The sequence below is a fragment of the Talpa europaea genome (genome assembly GCF_964194135.1).
Source record: "Talpa europaea genome assembly, chromosome: 2".
NCBI classification, from domain to species: domain Eukaryota; kingdom Metazoa; phylum Chordata; class Mammalia; order Eulipotyphla; family Talpidae; genus Talpa; species Talpa europaea.
In genome coordinates this window covers 84794874-84813776 of record NC_140068.1, presented here as the reverse complement: position 1 = coordinate 84813776, position 18903 = coordinate 84794874, and the positions used below count along the sequence as shown (strand labels likewise).

Here is an 18903-nt window from a genome sequence, read left to right as displayed (position 1 = left end):
GGGTGTTAATTAAAGTGGTGGAAAATGTCATCAGCTAACAGCCTCAGCCTTTCAGAACACTGAGACACTGTGTCTCTGGGAAAAGTAAATGGTAACTTCAGATTATCTAACAGTTTCACAGAATAGATTCTCAAATTTGATTTATATACCCATCCTTCATATAAGGAAGCTTGAGGGATGACTCATACTTTTTGTATTTTGGGGTGTGTGTGTGTAAGAAGATATATCAATATCAAGTCCCCAGGAATCTGCTTCCCAGATTTTCTCTTCATAACCTCAAGTTCAACTACACATTGCATTATTTTTTGGTGCATATTTTTTTCATTTTTTTAGCATCTCTGAAATAGGGATTTAAGGCTCTGACAGTGCTCTTATATGTTCTTAGTGGGATATATTATAATACAATTGACATGGATTCATCCAAATCCAGTAATACATCTTAATTCTAGGACGTATAGCTCCCAGGATCAAGAAGCTTACAAGAGGGCCTCCCCGGTGGCGCAGCGGTTGAGCGCAGGATTGCGAAGCTGCCCGCGGCCTCTGCGGCGCCGGTTCGATCCCCCGCTGCTCCCCGGCCACCGGAGCAGGGTCCCGCATGGCGCGCAGACCTCTCCTGCCGCCCGCTGCTCCCCTCAGCAGTGTACTTCGGTCCTTCTGCCTGCTCTGCTCCCCGCTCTGGCTCTGGTGGATTCTCTCACCCTCCCGCGCTTCTGACTGTACCCAGCGCATGTATAAACAAAACAAACAAACAAACCAGCAAACAAATAAATAAAGCATGCCTCTATTTAAAAAAAAAAAAAAAAAGAAGCTTATAAGATAAACACAGGTGTCAGGCATCCAGACAGTGTTCAGGACACAACAGATACTCAACAAATACTGATTCACTTTCTCCTTATTGTGCATCTGTTGAAAGTAGGGTGGAATCATTTATTCTTGACATAAATAAAATAATAAATCATAATAATAAACAAAAGGAGAACATGGAATTCAAATTCCAGCAGAAACTGTGACTAAGATTTACTGAGGCCCTATAATGTCAAATACAGGACTGGGCATTCATACTCATTAGCTCGAGTACATACACTCACTCTCTCTAGTACAGTACACATATTCATAATCTTTAGTTTTCACCAGATCCTTTAAGGCAGCCATGAAGAAACCTAACAAGCTAACATATAACTTAGAGACAACATATAACTTTCCCAAGATCACACACTGAGTGGCAAAAACAAGATACAAACGCAATCCAAAGGGACAAAATCAAATTGCTGTGTTTGTCAGTCCTATTTTGGAGACTCAACATTAGACCTCAGCACTTAACACAAAGTAGGACACTAGAACCTTATTCTTGTACCTTTAAAACTGCAGAACTGGGCCTCTGTGGAGGTGCAAGGGGTTGAGACAAAACCTATGACGCTGTCTGCAGCTTTTGCAGCATGAGTTCGAATCCCTGGCCAGCCAGGGAGCAATCCACATGGCACAGTAGACCTCTCCTGACTCGCCCGCTGCTCCCCTCAGCAGTGTACTTCGGTCTATCTGCCTGTTCAGTTCCCTACTCTGTCTCTGGTGAATACACTCACTGCCCACACTTCTGGCCTGTACCCCAGCTCTTGTATGCATAAATAAATAAATCTTAAAAAAAAAAAAAAGAACTGTAGAACTGTGAAAGTTTTCTGAAAAGCTTGCTACTGAGAAAAAAAAAAAAGGTCTAAGTAAAATAGACGTTCTTTGCAGAGCCCAAAATTTGAGAACCTATCAGTTTGTAAAAGCAGATGGGCTCCCTAAGTAACAGTCAGGTGGGAAAGTCTTGGAGAAGACCCAAGAAATGCCTAAAAGAAACTCCAGCGTGGTTTTTTAAAAAATGACTTTAAAATATATATTTTTTGTATTTCTGTTATCTATATATGTTTTGGTGAGTCGAGCACCCCTGCTAAGTATAATCCCTCTAGCCTATAATCCCTCTAGTTAACCTATAAACACCTCTAGTCTAATAATACCAGTGACGTGATTATTTGCATGTCTCCATCTCAGTGAGTGAACAGGGACCACCCTTCTTCTTTACATAGTACCAGGCACATAGCTAGTGTTCCACAGAGGGTTGTTGACTAACTGAAAGAAACCTTAGAATATGATAACGCATAGGACAGCCTGGAATATCACTACAAATCTAAAGGCTGATCGTAGACATTGTTACTCTGCACAAGTACCACCTTGAATGCAAGCATCCCTAATTGTACCTGAGTCTGCCGTGCGTCAGCATGCCCTTTATAATGTCCCTTTTCTTCCCCACCCTAGCAGTTCCCCAGAGAACACATCACAATCTGCAAATAAGTCACTTGACCTAAATGATCCTCTGTGTTGTGGTAAAGGCAGGAGAAGGCAGGGGGTGGATACAGACAAGTTCAGCTAACATCTTAAGAACTTAGGACAATGATTCCTATTTTCTAAGAGATGGTTAACTGTCAGATTTAAGACAAAGACAAATTTGAATAGCCAAAAAGCCAACTGATTAATGTACAACTTGTATTTGCCTCAATTCACCCTCATTATATTAAATTTCTGAAAATAGCTGGTCTCAGTCAGACTGTAGATAAGGACAGCTGCATCCTGCAGCTGGTAGGCAAAAAATCAGTTACTGTAGTTCCCGCTGCAGCAGAAGCAACGGTACTGTTCTTGCCAAAACAGAATGTCCAGTGCTTCTCTCACTGCTGATTTCCCCTGTTGATTATACAGAGCAAAACCACCCAGTCTCCAACACAGAGTCTACTATAGTTGAGAGTGGGAGGGAGGGAGAGAAAGAAAGGGTGGGGAGGTTTCTCCCTGGGACTTCAGCCTCTTATGTGGTTTCTAGAAAGGATTAAAATAGACTAATAGGGCCTCCCTGGTGGTGCAAGGGCTTAAGCACTGCACTATGAAGCAATCCTCAGCCTCTGCAGCACGAGTTTGATCCCCACCCGGCTAGGGAGCAACCCACATGGCACAGCAGACCTCTCCTGTCACACCCGCTGCTCCCCTCAGCAGTGTTTTCACTCAATCCACCTGTTCTGTTCCCCACTCTGTCTCTGGTGAATTCTCTCACCCCCCACATCTCGGGCCTGTACCCCAGCTCTTGTATGCATAAATAAATATTTTAAAATAAAATAAAATAGATTAATAAATAACTATTTTGTTACATAGGCATCAACAACAACAAAAGCATGGCTTCAGGTTCACTAGTTAAATTAAGGTATTCTTTTAATCTACTTAATCTCAAGGAAGGAGCGGTAAAATATTTAATTCCCCTACCTGATCAATATCAGTTCTTTACATTTATGAATTTATCTCTGGTAAAAGCAAACAACTGAAGTCATGCTTTATATTATTTTAAATTATTGTGGCTTTTTTAAATATTATTTTAAAGTGTACTTCAAATTCCTTCTTACTTTTTCAAAAATCTAACAAGTATCTCTGGAATTCAAATCACAATTACTTTCAAACTCAGCTACTTTAATACCTCACATTTTACATCCCACAGTTTAAAAAGTAAATTACCTCATTAATCCTGATAATGACATCATCTATCCTGATAACTACCTATATTTTCTTTTACTTTTTTTAAAGATTTATTTTCATTTATTTTATGCATTTAAGAACTGGGGTGCAGGCCAGAGTTGCAGGAAGGACCAAGAAGATTCACCAGAGATACAGTGGGGAGCAGAACAGGAGGACTGACTGAAATACCGGGAGCAGCAAGTGAGACAGGAGAAGTCTGCTGTACTATGTGGTTTAGCTCCCTGGCTGGGGATGGAACTCATGCTGCAGTGGCTGGTAATAGCTTTATTGCTCTGAGATTTTAACCCTTTTGCCACCAGGAAGACACTATTTTCCATCTTTTATGGGAAAATCTGAGTCAAAGAAGTGTCTGCCCAAAGTTTCCTATGGAGAAAAATTATCAAGTCCAACTCCTCCAAGGAGAGGTGGGGATCAGGTATGTAGGAAGAAAAGAAAAAGAAAAAGGTTCGATTGCTTAAACATAACAAAAAAAAAAGGAAAACATGGAAAAAAACGAGAGGAAACTTAGAAATTCCTCTGCTCAATCTTGTTTCCCTTTACTTACAGTCATTGAAAGAGCAGGCCCTTACCCTCACATCTACCATGATCTTTGTCTCTTGGCTAGAGGAGATATCCCTGCCAGCCTAGGAACAGTTGTTCAGGCAGTAAAGAATAAATATGTACAACTGGCTGAGAATTTCAATTCTAGGACATTTTTTTTTTTAATTTGCAATTAAAAAAAAAAAAGATTCCTTCCTTCCTTCCTTCCTTCCTTCCTTCCTTCCTTCCTTCCTTCCTTCCTTCCTTCCTTCCTTCCTTCCTTCCTGCCTGCCTGCAAGCACTGGGTACAGTCAGAAGCACGGGAGGGTGAGAGAATTCACCAGAGCCAGAGCGGGGAGCAGAGCAGGCAGAGGGACCAAAGTACACTGCTGAGGGGAGCAGTGGGCAGCAGGAGAGGTCTGCGCGCCATGTGGGACCCTCCTCTGGTGGCCGGGGAGCAGCCGGGGCTCGAACCAGGTAACTACCTTCTTTCTCAACCATTTACTTTAAGCAGTCTTGGAGCCGAGAGTATGTCCCTCACACTGACAGCATCAGGATTTAGGGGATCTATTATGTGTGTGAGCTGTGACAATTTAGGAATATTCTTCCATCTTTTTTGCCTCTAGAGACTAGATAACAACTGTTAACGGTACAGGTTGACCATGTGCTTTCTGTGGTCACCCTCACCTAAGTCCTACGGCAGCTTCAAGGATAGGGATTAATAATATTTCTATTTTCTCAGGAAAAACTGATACAGAGAAGCCCAGCCATGTACCATAGCATCCCAAAGCAATACACTGACAGGACAGGAATTTAATTTGATTAAACACATGGGTGCTGCACAGGGATGTTCCATACGTGGCTTCACAAGGCTGTTCTGATTTGGAGCCTTAGTGACTGATTGTTAGACACCCAGCACTTCCTCCACCCTGCCCACGGATTAACTTAAATGACTTAAGTCTGCATATGTTTCTTGGCTGCAGAAGTCAACTGGAAGCTTCCTTGATGGCAAGGCCTTTGTCTTACTCCCCCCTATGCATTGCCCAAAGTGTCTGATATAATATGGCTCACATAACTTGTTACATAATATAGATTTAAAAATAAAATCACATCCTCTTTTTCACAGTTCAGCTGGGGAAACGTAAACACAAGCATGAAAGAAAGCAACTGTCAAGCTTAAATCTGATTTTCCAACTATCCTTCAAAAACAAAGGGTAAATCATGCAATTTATTTATTTATTTATTTTTCTAGGCCTTTTTCAGACAGAGAAAACAGTTTATTGCTGGAAACCTATGCTGAGAAGCATTCTTTGTGCTAAAGAAAAATGATCTCAGGTAGAACTAGAAGCTGCAGGAGGGAAGAACAGAAAAGATCAAGATACAGGTAAAGGACCTCCCCGGTGGCGCAGTGGTTGAGCGCTGGGTTGCGAAGCTGCCCGCAGCCTCTGCAGTGCAGGTTCGATCCCCGGCTGCTCCCCGGCCACTGGAGGAGGGTCCCACATGGCGTGCAGACCTCTCTTGCCGCCCGCTGCTCCCCTCAGCAGTGTACTTCGGTCCTTCTGCCTGCTCTGCTCCCCGCTCTGGCTCTGGTGAATTCTCTCACCCTCCTGCGCTTCTGACTGTACCCAGTGGTTGCATAAATAAAAATAAATCTTAAAAAAAATATATATATATATAAAAAGATACAGGTAAATCCATATGAATTCTGAATGCAAACCCATAATTATTACCCTTTTAGGGGTTAAAAAATGTCTTAAAATTCATTACAGAAAACAGTGCAAATGGAAGATAAGTAAGATTAAATTCTTCTAAGACTTGTATTCTTTGGAAGTAATAAAAAGTACACATTTATAAAATGTCTTTTATAATTTAAGTATGTATGCTGTAATCTTTATGATAGTAATAAAATGAAAACCAAAAAAAGTGTAATTAACAAGCTGAGAGATGAGGGAAAGTAGAATAATTTGAAAATACTTGATTATAGGAAGGCAAGCAAGGAGGGGAAAAAAGATAGGAAAAAAATCAGATAGATTTAAGCCCAAATTCATGAGTATTTACATTAAAAATATAACCACAATGAAATTCTCTAATTAATGACAAAAACTGTCAAACTAGATTTAAAAAGAAAACCTAAATATATACTGCTTACAACTTTCTTTTAATAAACCCACAAGAAAAAAAAAATCAAAGTAAAGTAATGAAAAAAAGGAGATAACATACAACTTGGAATGTTGTATTAGGTTTTTGTTTTGTTTTTTAAACGGTTTCAGCAAAATCCTAGTAACTTCCAAGTATTATATCACTGTTTTGCTGTTTCTTCCAAATATTCATGCCCTGGAAGGGAAGAATATGATTCTAATAGGCTGGGATCAGTTAGATGTTGAACTCGAAAGAAGATAGCACAATAAAATTTGGCTTCTGCCTCAGATAAAGAAAGATTCAAGCAGGTTAACAGTAAAGTAACTGGTATATCCAGACAACGAAATATAAGGCACTAAAAACGAATGAGCTACCAAGTCATGAAAAGACATGGCGGGACCTTAAATGCACATTACTAAGTGAAAGAAGCCAATATGAAAAGGCTGTATTTTGTATGACTGCAGCTACATGACATTCTGGAAAAGGAAAAACCATGAAGACAATAAAAGATCACTGTTTTGTGGGGTGGAGTGGGGCAGAAAGGAAGAGATAAATAAGCAGAACACAGAGGATTTTTAGGGCGGTGAAAATATTCTGTATCATATTATAGTAGTAGATATGTCTTTATACATTTGTCCAAACCAAAGAATATATAAGAGTGAATCCCAAGGGAGATGCTGGACTTTGGGTGATCATGATGTGTCAATGTAAGGTCATCCTTTGTAAAAAAAAAAAATGTACCATTCTGGTGACTGATGTTAATAATGGGGGAGGCTGTGGGTGTGTGAGAATAGAGGGCATATGAGAAATCCCTGCACCTAACTCTCAACTTTGTTGTAGACCTAAAACTGCTTTTATGAAAGCGGGACTTAATAGAAAAAAATAATTCGAAGAACAATACACCAAAAAGTGAATTTTATTACATAATATTTTAATTCATAAAGAAAAAAAGGGACTCTGTGTTTAATTGAAAAATGGCTCCTAAACCATTGTGGTTAGTAATGGACCAGCTGTTCTTGACGGAGATAACTAAAAGGCACATCAGGGCTAATCCTTTGAGTGGAACATGTATAGGTTCTCTCAGGTTCATGAGTTGAAGAAAATATTAACCATTATTAAAAATACACACTCAAAACAGTTATTTTTACACACTAAGAGTCCATTAACTGCTGGGGCAAAACCTCAAATCTCCAGCAGTATCACAACACACAGAGAATACAAATCCATCTTTAGATGGGAAAAATAAGCCTTAATTGTGCCCCCTGCATTCTTATTCTCTTGTTTAACTCGACAAGTCGCAGAGATAAACTGTGAACACACAGCTACATACTGTGAGATTCATCACTGGCAGCCAGAAACCCATGCTCGTTGGCTATTAAAATCAGAGTCCGAATTGGATCCAGACAAAAGGTTGCTAGACAACAGTGGTCACTACTAAAACATGGACCAAAACTCCAGGATGCTTTGATGCCATTATTTCTTTAAAAATAAGTAACAAAAAATAGATACTAGAATTAATTTGTGTTATAAATAAAAGGAAGGGAAGAACTAAAAGGTACAAAGAGCTGGCACTGGAACACAAGGTGTTTCTACTTCTTATGCCCTAGTGGTTTTGGTTATGATTTACTCTCCCTGATAAGCTGTCTCAAGGTGATGTTTGGGTCCATAATATAATAAGGCCATTCATAGTAGTTATCTTACCCCCCACTATTACCATCACCAAACAGAAGTACACTAAAGGGTAGAACACCAGAGTCCTCATGATTGCTGTGTGTACGCAGAGAAATGGGATGGACGTGCAGAAACAAAAATGAAGTTTTAGTAAGTTTTTTTGCCAGTCTGACCCAATAACAAAACCTCATTCACTCCTAGCAAGGAATAATGGATTATCTTTGTGCCACTATCTGGTCCCCCTAAATTAAAATGAGCACGGCTCCCTCTCTGAATTTAACACAGTAAAACAAAGCCCTGTCTATTCACTCTCCTGTGCCCTTAAAGCTTTGTCATTCTGAGCAGTTTTTGGATTAATAAAAGTAATATGTTTCATCGTAGAAAATACTAAAAAAGGAAAATCATTAATTCTACCATTTGACTTTAATAATGTAACATTAACATTTATGCTTTTTCATTTTCTTATGTTTATATTTCCCTTAAATTTGCTTAAATTTGTCTTTTCTAATGAGAGACCTTTTTTCCCTCAACAGTATGTCATGACCATCTCTCCACCTTATTAAATAGTCCATTTAGTCAATTCCTAACATTGCATCAATCACATTTTATCTTCTTTGTAGGCATCATGAATGATCCTAGTGACTTGCTCAAAGATCTAACCCTTTTTCAAACTTGCTGCTTGTCTTTGCCAGTTCTCTCCTGAAAGCCAACACTCCAGGTAAGCACGATCATATTCAGCTCTCTGAACTCCCTTGCTTCTAAATGCAGCCATTTTACTTAATTGGAGGCTAAATGTCTTCCCTTCTTTTCCCCAAATCCAACTACTTAAAATCTAGCTTTAGTTGTGCATCATAATTACTGAGGTTATTTCTCTGAAAGCTCTAAAGACACCAGAGTGTGCCTCTGAATATTTATCATGGCATCTATTAGTAAATTTTTTTTCTCAAATTCCACATTTCATAGAAGTTAAAATATGCCAAGAACTTGAAAGACCACCTTCAGAGTCAATTAGCACCTACACATGTTTTATCCAGTCACTTTGATAAAAGACCCACATGATGAATGTTTACTTCAATAGTGGGGAAATATTATACTTGAATACAAAACGATAAAAAGCATTTGGACTACTTAAACATATAAAATTGGGTCCCTTGATATACACAATTTCTTACAGAATGAGAGTAAATTAGAGTTGATGGAGGAAAATATCTACTTAGCTTTTTCAGGTAAGGAGTGAAGGCCTCTGAAATAACATAGGCTTAATGGCCTTTAAAATTCTATGTGGGTTTTATCAAATCTTAGCAGCAGTATTTTCTTCACCTTGGGAATGTGGTTTGAAACTTTACCTGAAGCCTGATTCAACCCCCAAATCTGTGGTTAATTCATCACCTTTCCAGGGAAGTACTTATGAGTAAGGACAGGCTAAGTATAAGACCTTACATCAGGACGGCAGCTACCAGCTGAGTACAGCTCCCACACAGTTTATAGGCTTCATTCCCAGTCTCAAAGAATCCCATATAAAGTTGACTTAGAGATTCGACAACAGAGGCAGACAATGTTGAAGTAACTTACCTTTGGTCACCCAGCTACTAAGTAGCAGAAGCCAAGGTTCAAATTCAGTGCTGCCTGGTTCCAAAGCCTAGGCTTACCAACCAGGAACTATAAGCAAAGTACACTCCCGGGTTCCCTCAGTTCCTATCTGATGTACAGACTGAACAAGCCCAAAGAGAAGGATCAATCCTATTACCTACTGCCTGCAGGCTCAGGAGGTAAAATGGAGCCTTCCCAAGCCATGTCACAGGGGCAAAATATCCTCTGGAGGAGAGGAGGGTATAGGAAAAAAAGGTCTTCTTTCTTGGCTTTGTTCAAAGCATGTTATTCAAAATAAGACTATAAATGGGGCACGAAGGGATAGATCTGACTGCACAAACTGATACTAGAAGCTACCCCAAAGACATTGATTGCCAGCTTTGCACAGTAGAATCACTTAGAAAGCTCTTAAAATACTGATTTCTAGCCTTCCTTCTAGAGATAAATTTCACTGATCTACACTGGGGTCCAAATATTAGAATTTTTTGGAGGTTATCCAGTTGGCTCCAATGGAAAATCATTGAAAACCACTTTCCTGGAGTGTGTGTGTGTGCGTGCGCGTGTGAACATGTGCACAGATATACCAAAACACCTAATATCAGTTATGTGTCCTTATTACATATACTTAATAAATTTTTTTTTAATAGAGGCATGTTTTATTTATTTGTTTGTTTGTTTTGTTTATACATGCACAGGGTACAGTCAGAAGCGCGGGAGGGTGAGAGAATTCACCAGAGCCAGAGCGGGGAGCAGAGCAGGCAGAAAGACCGAAGCACACTGCTGAGGGGAGCAGCGGGCGGCAGGAAAGGTCTGTGCGCCATGTGGGACCCTCCTCAGGTGGCCAGGGAGCAGCCGGGGATCGAACCGGCGCCGCAGAGGTCGCCGGCAGCTTCACAACCCAGCGCTCAACCACTGCGCCACCGGGGAGGCCCTACTTAATAAAATCTGAAGCACTGTGACAAAAAAATTTTCAGGGAAAGGAAGATGGCCTAGGCTACATTACCTGGGTCGTATCTTCCATCAATCCCCGAATCTTCTCCACAACATCATTGCGGCGGTGCTGGCGCAGGGCACTAATTAACTGGGCAAGACTGGCCTCAGGCCCCCGGATGGTCCAGTGCTGAAGAGCTGCATAGGCCCTCTCGTGGTCTGCTGTGTACCCGTTGGAGAAAGCAGCCACCTCCCTCTCACTGGCATTGCACAGAAACTGATAGATGTCTTTCCACTGGCTTCCCACTTGGGCTGCTACAAGCTTCAGGATGTCAATACCTGCACCAGAGACAAAATAAAATAGATAAAAAATACAGGCATGGGAGGGAAGATCATCATACAAGGTCGCTCTTTTTTTTTTATTAAAAGATTTATTTATTTATGCATACAAGAATGGGGGTACAGGCCAGAGGTGTGGGGGGTGAGAGGATTCACCAGACACAAAGCAGGGAACAGAACAGGCAGATTGACTGAAATACACTGCTGAGAGGAGCAATGGGCGAGTCAGGAGAGGTCTGCTGCAACATGTGGGTCACCTCACTTGTTGGGGATCGAACTTGTGCTGCAGTGGCTGCGGTTAGCTTCATAGGTTGCATCTTAACCCTTTGCGCCACCAGGGGGGGCCTCAATGTCACGCTGTTGTAATAAAACTAAACGCAGCATGCTTTCCCATTGCTATATCTCTGTCAAAGGAAGCACACACAGCCCATTGTGGGGGGTAATTAGGTAACCCCCTGCAACTTGCATTTTCTGAATGTGAATCCAGAAGAAGCAATCCTAGAAGTATAATAAACTGCCCCTAAAAGATGTTTTGAGAGTCAAACCCAAAGCAACAGAGATTCCTTTGTTACTGCCAATAACAACTAGAACAAAATAGAGACTCCCAGACTAAGAAAGTGGTGATTTGATGAGTTCTAGAAAAAGGTAAACTGCCCCAGAGCTTTTCACGCACTCTCTGAGTAAAGGGTGTTTGCATCCTGGCAATGGCATCCAATCATGTCAGCTGAACTACCCGCAGCTCAAAGGAGTTGTTTTCTAATTCTGTGCTCAACAAGCAATTTTCTGATCTATTATTTAGTCCCTTAAGTTGACTTGCACAATTACAATGAAGACAACCGCTGAAAGGACAATATGATAATAGCTCTAATCCTCCAGGTACAATGGTAAGGCATTAGTTCTTATCTTTATAAGGCCTTAACTTTCCAACTGTACAGGTTAACCCAATGTCATAAAAGGTAGGTGTGCTGGGTAATGAACTCAACTCAGTGGAAAATGGAATATATTGTCGTCCTGGTTTATTAGTCACTTGTAAACTTGGTCAGCATGGTATGTCACCTCCAGGTCTTGAATGTAGATATCTGACATGCCAACATCAAGTCTCAAACTCATGGTAGGCACCTGGCACGCACCCTCTCTGAGGTGAGTTGGAGCAGCATGCTTTGGTGTCTTCCTCCTAACAGCACCTTCTCTCACAATTACACATTGACTTTGCCCATATTTATTCAGGTATGAAGCAGGCTCTGGTGGCTTATTAGAACAGATGGATCAGTCCTCCGTGTCACACCCATGTCTTTGAATAGGGGTATTATGCCTCAATACCTGAGTTTTTATAATGAACAATATCTTAAAAACATTTACTACTCAATAAAAATGGGTCATAGTCCCAATTAACTACAGGTTAATGGGGAGTGGAACAGTGGGGAAGGACTCTTGCTCCAATCAGTTGTTGAGGAAAATATTTCTAAAATGAGCTATCAATTTTTGCCTAAGAAAAGAGCAATAATTGCAGAAGTTTCTTTGAAAATGGAAGACTTTGTGGTTCCTCAATATAAGTCCTTACTCTGTCATGCAATCCTTGAGGCAAGTGATATGGAAAATTGCACACACATCCTGAATCAACCCCTTAAAAACTGTTTTCAAAGAGTAAATTCCTAGGAGAAGGCTGCTCTCTTGTCAACTGTAAGAAAAGAATGCCACAAATTGAGATATTACTGTACTTCTCAAACTATTTTCCCTGGCAGTGGGAAATGTATTTGAACCAGTTGCTTTTTCTGTTTTCATGGAGATGTTTACCAGATACAGAGCATTTGACTTCAAGAAAAAAAAAAAAAAAAAAAAAAGCCCTATTTAAAGTCCTGCAGGTAACTTTCAGAAGCAAGCAAGCCAGCTCTTTGAGGTTGATGTGGTAGATTTTTCCAAACACCATAAGGTTTGTTAGCTCCTGAATCTTAATTTAGGTCAATTTGACTAAGGCCCACAGTGTCTTACATGAAAACATGACTGAGTTTTCTTGTATGTGGGATCATTGCCTAAGTCTTAATGCCAATGACTGTGGCTTTGGGCAAACCACTAACTGTCATGTCCATTTCCTCATTTGCACAATGGAGATACTCACTGCAGTCCCTGGGGATGAGCTGATTAACATTTTCTATAGAGTTGATTTATTTTTGGAAGTACCCCATCATTATAAACGCTTCAAATACTGAGCACTAAAACTTAAGACTACATGCATTTCGGTCTTTATAGAGTAATTACAGAGTTTAAAAGGCTTAAGCTTAACAGTAGCTCCTGCTTCCAAAACCCAGTGTTTAGACATTGTTTTTTTCAGCCACACAATAAAGGAAAAAAACACAAAGAATGGATACAATGAGATTTTTCCTTCAACTAAAATTAACTGGACATTAAATTTAAGGTTCACAAATCAAGTTTCATCTTATTCTTTTACTATGAAAACATGGAGTCAACTCACGTGACCCAGCCGGGGTCAATAAAGTTCTTCACTATGGCCCCTCCCTTTCGGGGGGAGCTGATAAATCTAAACATGACAGAGACAACCACTCCCTCTGGAGATACCAGCCTTTTCAGCCTAGCACGTGATCACAAACCCTACAGGAGCAGGGAGGTACAGTCTGAACTAGCCTGTTGAGTGTGCATGTACCTTGCCACCTTCATCATCACCACCAAAGGGAAAAGAAAAATCTACCAAATATATCAGGAGTATTTCTTACAGTCACCTTATGTTACTGTGGTTGCATGAAATCTTAAGGCAGAAAGAGATTATCACCAAGAAAATGAAATAACACCAGTGAAGCACAAATTTTGATGGACTTTAAAAGTGTTTTTTGTTTAGGAAAAAAAATTCTAGGCTACACTGTGCAATACAACTAGCAAGAAAAGCAATAGGATGATTAAACCAAGCAGAGTTGACCTCTGAGAGGGGAGAGAGGAGAATGTTATGGTTATGTGCAGAGAGGGGACTTTTAAGGTGTCCATGGTCCTATTGTCTAAGCTGGATGGTGGGGAAATGAGCCGGCTTTTTATTACTTTCTTTGATATTTATCTAATTTTTCTCTTTAAAATCATATAATAAATAATATACACACATGCATATAAAGACATATAAATTGTATATATTGATATATACCTTATATATTCACATACTTTTGTGTCAGAGGTACATATAATTATTTTCAAGTATTTCATCTTATTGGTGTAGAAAGGTTTGTGACAGTCCAAGGTCACCCAGCTAATGAGGACACCTCCACTGTGGTTAGTCAGGAATATGCAGTAGTAGAGGAGCATTATTATTACACACTCCTTGAGTATGGCCTCACGTTCTACATATAAATACACTCATAGCTGGTCATGGGATTTGTGCTTTTTCCAGGCCTGCTATTACTGACCAATAAGATATTGGTAAAGTTTTCCCTGGGACTACTCACAAGTTTTTTTTCTTTAAAACTAAAATACTCTTAAAAAACAAAAAAGCTGTCAGCAAACAATTCTGTAGAGGGAAATAGTAAATATTTTAGGTTTTATGAACCATACAGTTTCTGTGACAGCTTCAACTCTGATGTAACGTAAAAGCAGCCACAAACAATAAAAATGAGAGTAGCTACACCGTAATCAAAACTTTATTTCCAAAAACAGGTGGTGGGTTGGATATGGTCCACCAAACCCTGAAACTAGCAATGAAAAGAGATCAAAAGACCAAGACAATCAAACAGCATAAAGATTTAGAAAAACATTTTGTTAAAAGAAAATGTATGCACACACACAAATACTATTAACCTCAAAGTGGAATGATAGTGAAACAGAGACCACCTCTCTACTTAGCAGGGTGCCCCGCACATGTCTCATCAGAATTCAAGCGTTTTCACCTAGAATGGAGACTGTATATTGAACTGATCTGAACTGCTGAGATGGCTGTGATGCCAGGTCTCTTTTTCCTTAGGTTAAAAACCAACACGCAACCCACCAAAGGGTTGATAGAAAGGGGCTAGACCTTAACTGCTTTTCCTATAATGTCAGGTCCTACGACTCTTTCTTAAGAAGTCATGGAAGGAGCGAAATTGAAGCTACATAAACCAGAGGCTGCATTTGCCTACAGTGGTATGTGAGAAGGTCTCCAGGGAAATGATCTGTGAATTTTAAGGTCCAAGTAGCAGAAAGACTATGAATCTTGTAATCACAAGCTACAGTTTCAACCCCCATGACTTATTAGTTGTGTGACCTCTGTCAAATGACAACCCCTATGATTTCTATGCCCATATCATTATGGTGAAAATACAGTCTCTTATTTCTAAGGCGGGTGAGGCAATTTATGGGACCTCAAACGTAGCACCTGAGCGCACGTTGTTTCTCCTTCCCCTGTCCCCACCAAGGCTGCCTGGACGAGTCATTGAGGTAATGTACCTAATGGAGGAGTTTTGCACAGACACAGGTATTAGCACCAGGATTATAGGTGCTGAACAAAGAAGCCACATGCCAGAATCCTGGGTGCTGTGCTTTGTGAAATCTCACAAGCACGAGTCAGAAGGGGCATCATCATAATGGAGAGGCACCATCCTCAGAAAGATAAATAGAAAAGGAAAATGCTGCTCTACCGACACCTGCACAGCATCACAGCAGGACTTGGCGAGCTCGTCCTTGTGAGCTGACGCTGCCCAGACCCACCAGAAGGGAGCTCAGACATCAAGGCACGAGCCCATCAACCACATTATTATCAAAGAAATGGCACTTTCCGGTGCATTATAAAATCAGGTGCATTATAAACTCTGAATTACATATTATCTGAGTGACAACCCTCATTTTGAGGCTCATTTTCTTAACCTCAATGTCAGCTCCAGGTTTTTCTAAAAACCTGAATTGACCTTTATACTAGAGAAGGTATTAAAGCTCTTTCTTTTTGGAGATAAATATCATAAATGAATGCCATCATTATGAACTCATATTAAAGCCTTCCTTGGATGAGGTATGAAGGACAGAGATAACAGAGCCTAAGAAAACAAAGGCCATCTGTAACCCACAACACAGCAACTCTGGGTTTCCAGCTGGACAACCAGGCTTCACAAGAATGGATGCATCAACCTGTACCCCTATGTTTATTGCAGCATTATTAATAATAGGAAATGGAAACAACCCAAATGCCTAAAAATAGATGACTGGATCAAGAAGATGTGGATAATATACACAATGAAACACTATTCAGCAATCAAAAAAATAAACTCATTCTATTTGCAGCAGTATGGATGGAGATAGAATGGATTATGCTCAGTGAAATAAACCAGAGGTAACAGAAAAATACCGGATGGTTTCACTTATAGGAGGAATATGGGGAACCAAATAAGGGATCAGGAAAAAAAATAACAATAAATTAAAAAAAAAATTAACAGCCCCCCCCCAAAAGAATGGATGCATCAAAGAGGTGAGTATGTTTATAAGCCTTTTAATTGTACCAAATTCTCATTACTTAAAAAGTTTAAGCATTCCTGCTACATCTCCCATACTTGTTAACTATAATGTCAGTTCTCATTATTCTTCTAGAAAGAGAGGCAGAGGGACAAATAATGAGAAAATTCCCATGGAGGCAATTAACACACAACCTCCTCCCAGGACAGATGACTCCACAGTTATCCATGTACTGGTTTCTCTACATACACAAGACAGTCTCCTGAGAAGTTCACGTGGGAAACAATATAAGTTCAAGACTACTACCCTTCTGCACCACCCTGCTATCCCCCATCACACACACAAAACATGCTCTGAATAGGTGTGTGCTATGACCTCAGGCTTGCAACGGCAGATACGAGGCAAGCATGAACACAATGTGTATATAGTTAGCAATGTATGTCAAGACCAGAAATTTGAATGAGAACCTGGCATCAGCATTCCCAGAAGGGATGCTCTTCCTGTACAATGGTCATGCCTCAGAGTTGCCTTATCTAACAACTTTCTGCCCAAGTCTCAAGTCTGCTTTGATTACTGTATCCCCAGCACCTTCCAGAGTCTAGAAATACAATGAATATCTTTGCGTGGATAAGAGCTTTATTGCCATTCCTCCCCTTTTTCCTGATCTCCTCCTCCACACACACTATTTATCATCCCATTAGTCTTTGTAACTTAAGCCATTGACAACCTGGCTGGCCCTGCCTGATCTCCAGTCTCCACAATAACGTGAAGGAAGGTCCAGAGTGTGGTCACTAGCGAATAGAACACAGGCTTCCTGACACAGCAACATAAGTGCTTGTGCAAGAGCCTCTCCTTTTGCCATTTCCCTCTTCCCGCTGAAGGGAGTCCACTAATCCACATCGGGGGCCAGAGCTCACAAAGAGGAAAATTCTCCCAGCTTCTTCCACTGCAGCAGAATCCTCTTGCAGCAATAAGCTGTCTAGGCAGCAATCTGGTCTATAAACAGAGTCAGTGCTCATAAAAGCAATAATCCTTCATGTACACATGTTTTGCAGTAACCAGTATATCAGAGGATGGTTAAAAAAAATCATATATCTACAGGGATCATTCCTAGTGGATCCCGTAGGACACAGCTTTATCTGTGCTGGGCATTCAATATGATTTAAAACTACTCCTTCCCTAGTTGAGATACAAAAGCTGGAGGAAATGTTTAAATTTCATCTTAAACCCAAAACATGATTTCTGAAGCAGAGTCAATCACTATCTTGTGAAGGCTTAAAGGACAATCATTATCAGGTGCTCCTAAAAGGCCACTGTACAAAAGTGTCATGAAGTTCACAGACAGAATGCTCACCAGTGACAAACTATCAAATGAGTAGGTGATTTTCCAGATGGAAGAGACAGACATGCTGTCTTTGTTTCACTGCACAGAGGAAAACAGAAACACAAAACAAAAAATGCCTCGCTCCTTCTCACCTCAGTCTGTGTTTGAACCTGTTCATTTATTCATTGACAAAAATATACTGAGCACTTTGCATCAGACACAATCTCAGGCATTGGGATATGGCAGTGACCAAATGCAAAGCTAAACGAAATCCCTTTCCTCATGAAGCTTTCATTCTCTTGGGGGATGTAAGAAAAATCAACAAGATAGTGATAAAACCTTTAATGTGACAGTGCAGAGTGCTAATGAGAAAGATAAAGCAGAGGAAGGGGATGGAGGAGCGCACTTTTGGATCTAGGCCTTCTCCCCCATGGCTAAGAGAAGGCCTCACTGAGGTTGAACATTTCAGTCAAGACATAGAGGAGGTAAGGGAGCAAGCCATGCAGATACGTGGGGGGAAGGAGTTCCAGGCAGAGGGAACAGCAGGTGCAAAGGAAGTAAAGGTGTTGGTCTTCATGAAGAGGAGCAGATACGCTGGTGTAATTGGAGCAAGAGGGCGAGGGTGAGAGTGATGGGAGGCAGAGGCTGAAAAAAAAAGGGAGGGAGTATGGGTCTCATGGGGCTAGAGGCTGCTACTCTGCGTATGATGAAAAGTCACTGGAGATTTTGATTTTTTAAATGACAGGAGTGACATGATCTGACTTACATTTGAAAAGGTCATTGGTGGTGTCAATGATAAACTGTGGGGGTACAGACAGACATGAAACAACCAGCTAGAGGCCACAGCAATAATCCGGGGGCGGTGGTCTGGACCAGAATGGCTTAGGTGGACTTGATAGGAAATAGCCAACTTCTGCATTTATTTGGATGACAGAGCTGATAGGATTTACTAACAGAGCAAAAGTGGGACAGAAAGAAAGAAAGAGTGACCTTAAGGTTTTGACCTGAGTAACAAGAAGACTGGATAGAGAAGATACTTTCTGCAATGGGAAACTGATGTGGAGTTTGGTTTGGGATTCTGTTTTAGACATCTTAAATAAAGGCGCCTGTTAGACATCTGGGTGTGTCAAGCAGGCAGGACATTTGCAGCTTGAGTTCAGGTACAAGACCCAGGCTGTCTGTACTTGGGAGTTCCCGGCAGACAGATGGTATTTAAAGCCATGGGTCCCCAAGGGAGGGAGAAAGTGTGAGTAGAAAAAAGTGCAGGTTACAGCAAGTACTGGTTACAAGTCAGGTTGAAGAAGAGGTTGGTGAAGGCAAAGCCACCTAAGTGGGAGGATAATCAGGGGAGGGTGGTGACCAGGAGGTCAAAGGGAGAAAGAATTTCGAGGAGCATGGAACTATCAGTGCCATACACCAGCAGAGAA

General features: G+C 40.7%; 1 protein-coding gene across 1 annotated transcript in view; it reads right to left on the bottom strand.

Moving 5' to 3' along the window:
• TNFRSF21 (TNF receptor superfamily member 21) overlaps positions 1–18903 on the bottom strand; it is a 68655-nt gene that overhangs the window by 13313 nt on the left and 36439 nt on the right. The window contains exon 4 of the mRNA XM_084228873.1: positions 10475–10740. Within this exon, the coding sequence (XP_084084999.1) occupies positions 10475–10740 (266 nt within the window). The remainder of the gene's footprint in view (positions 1–10474; positions 10741–18903) is intronic.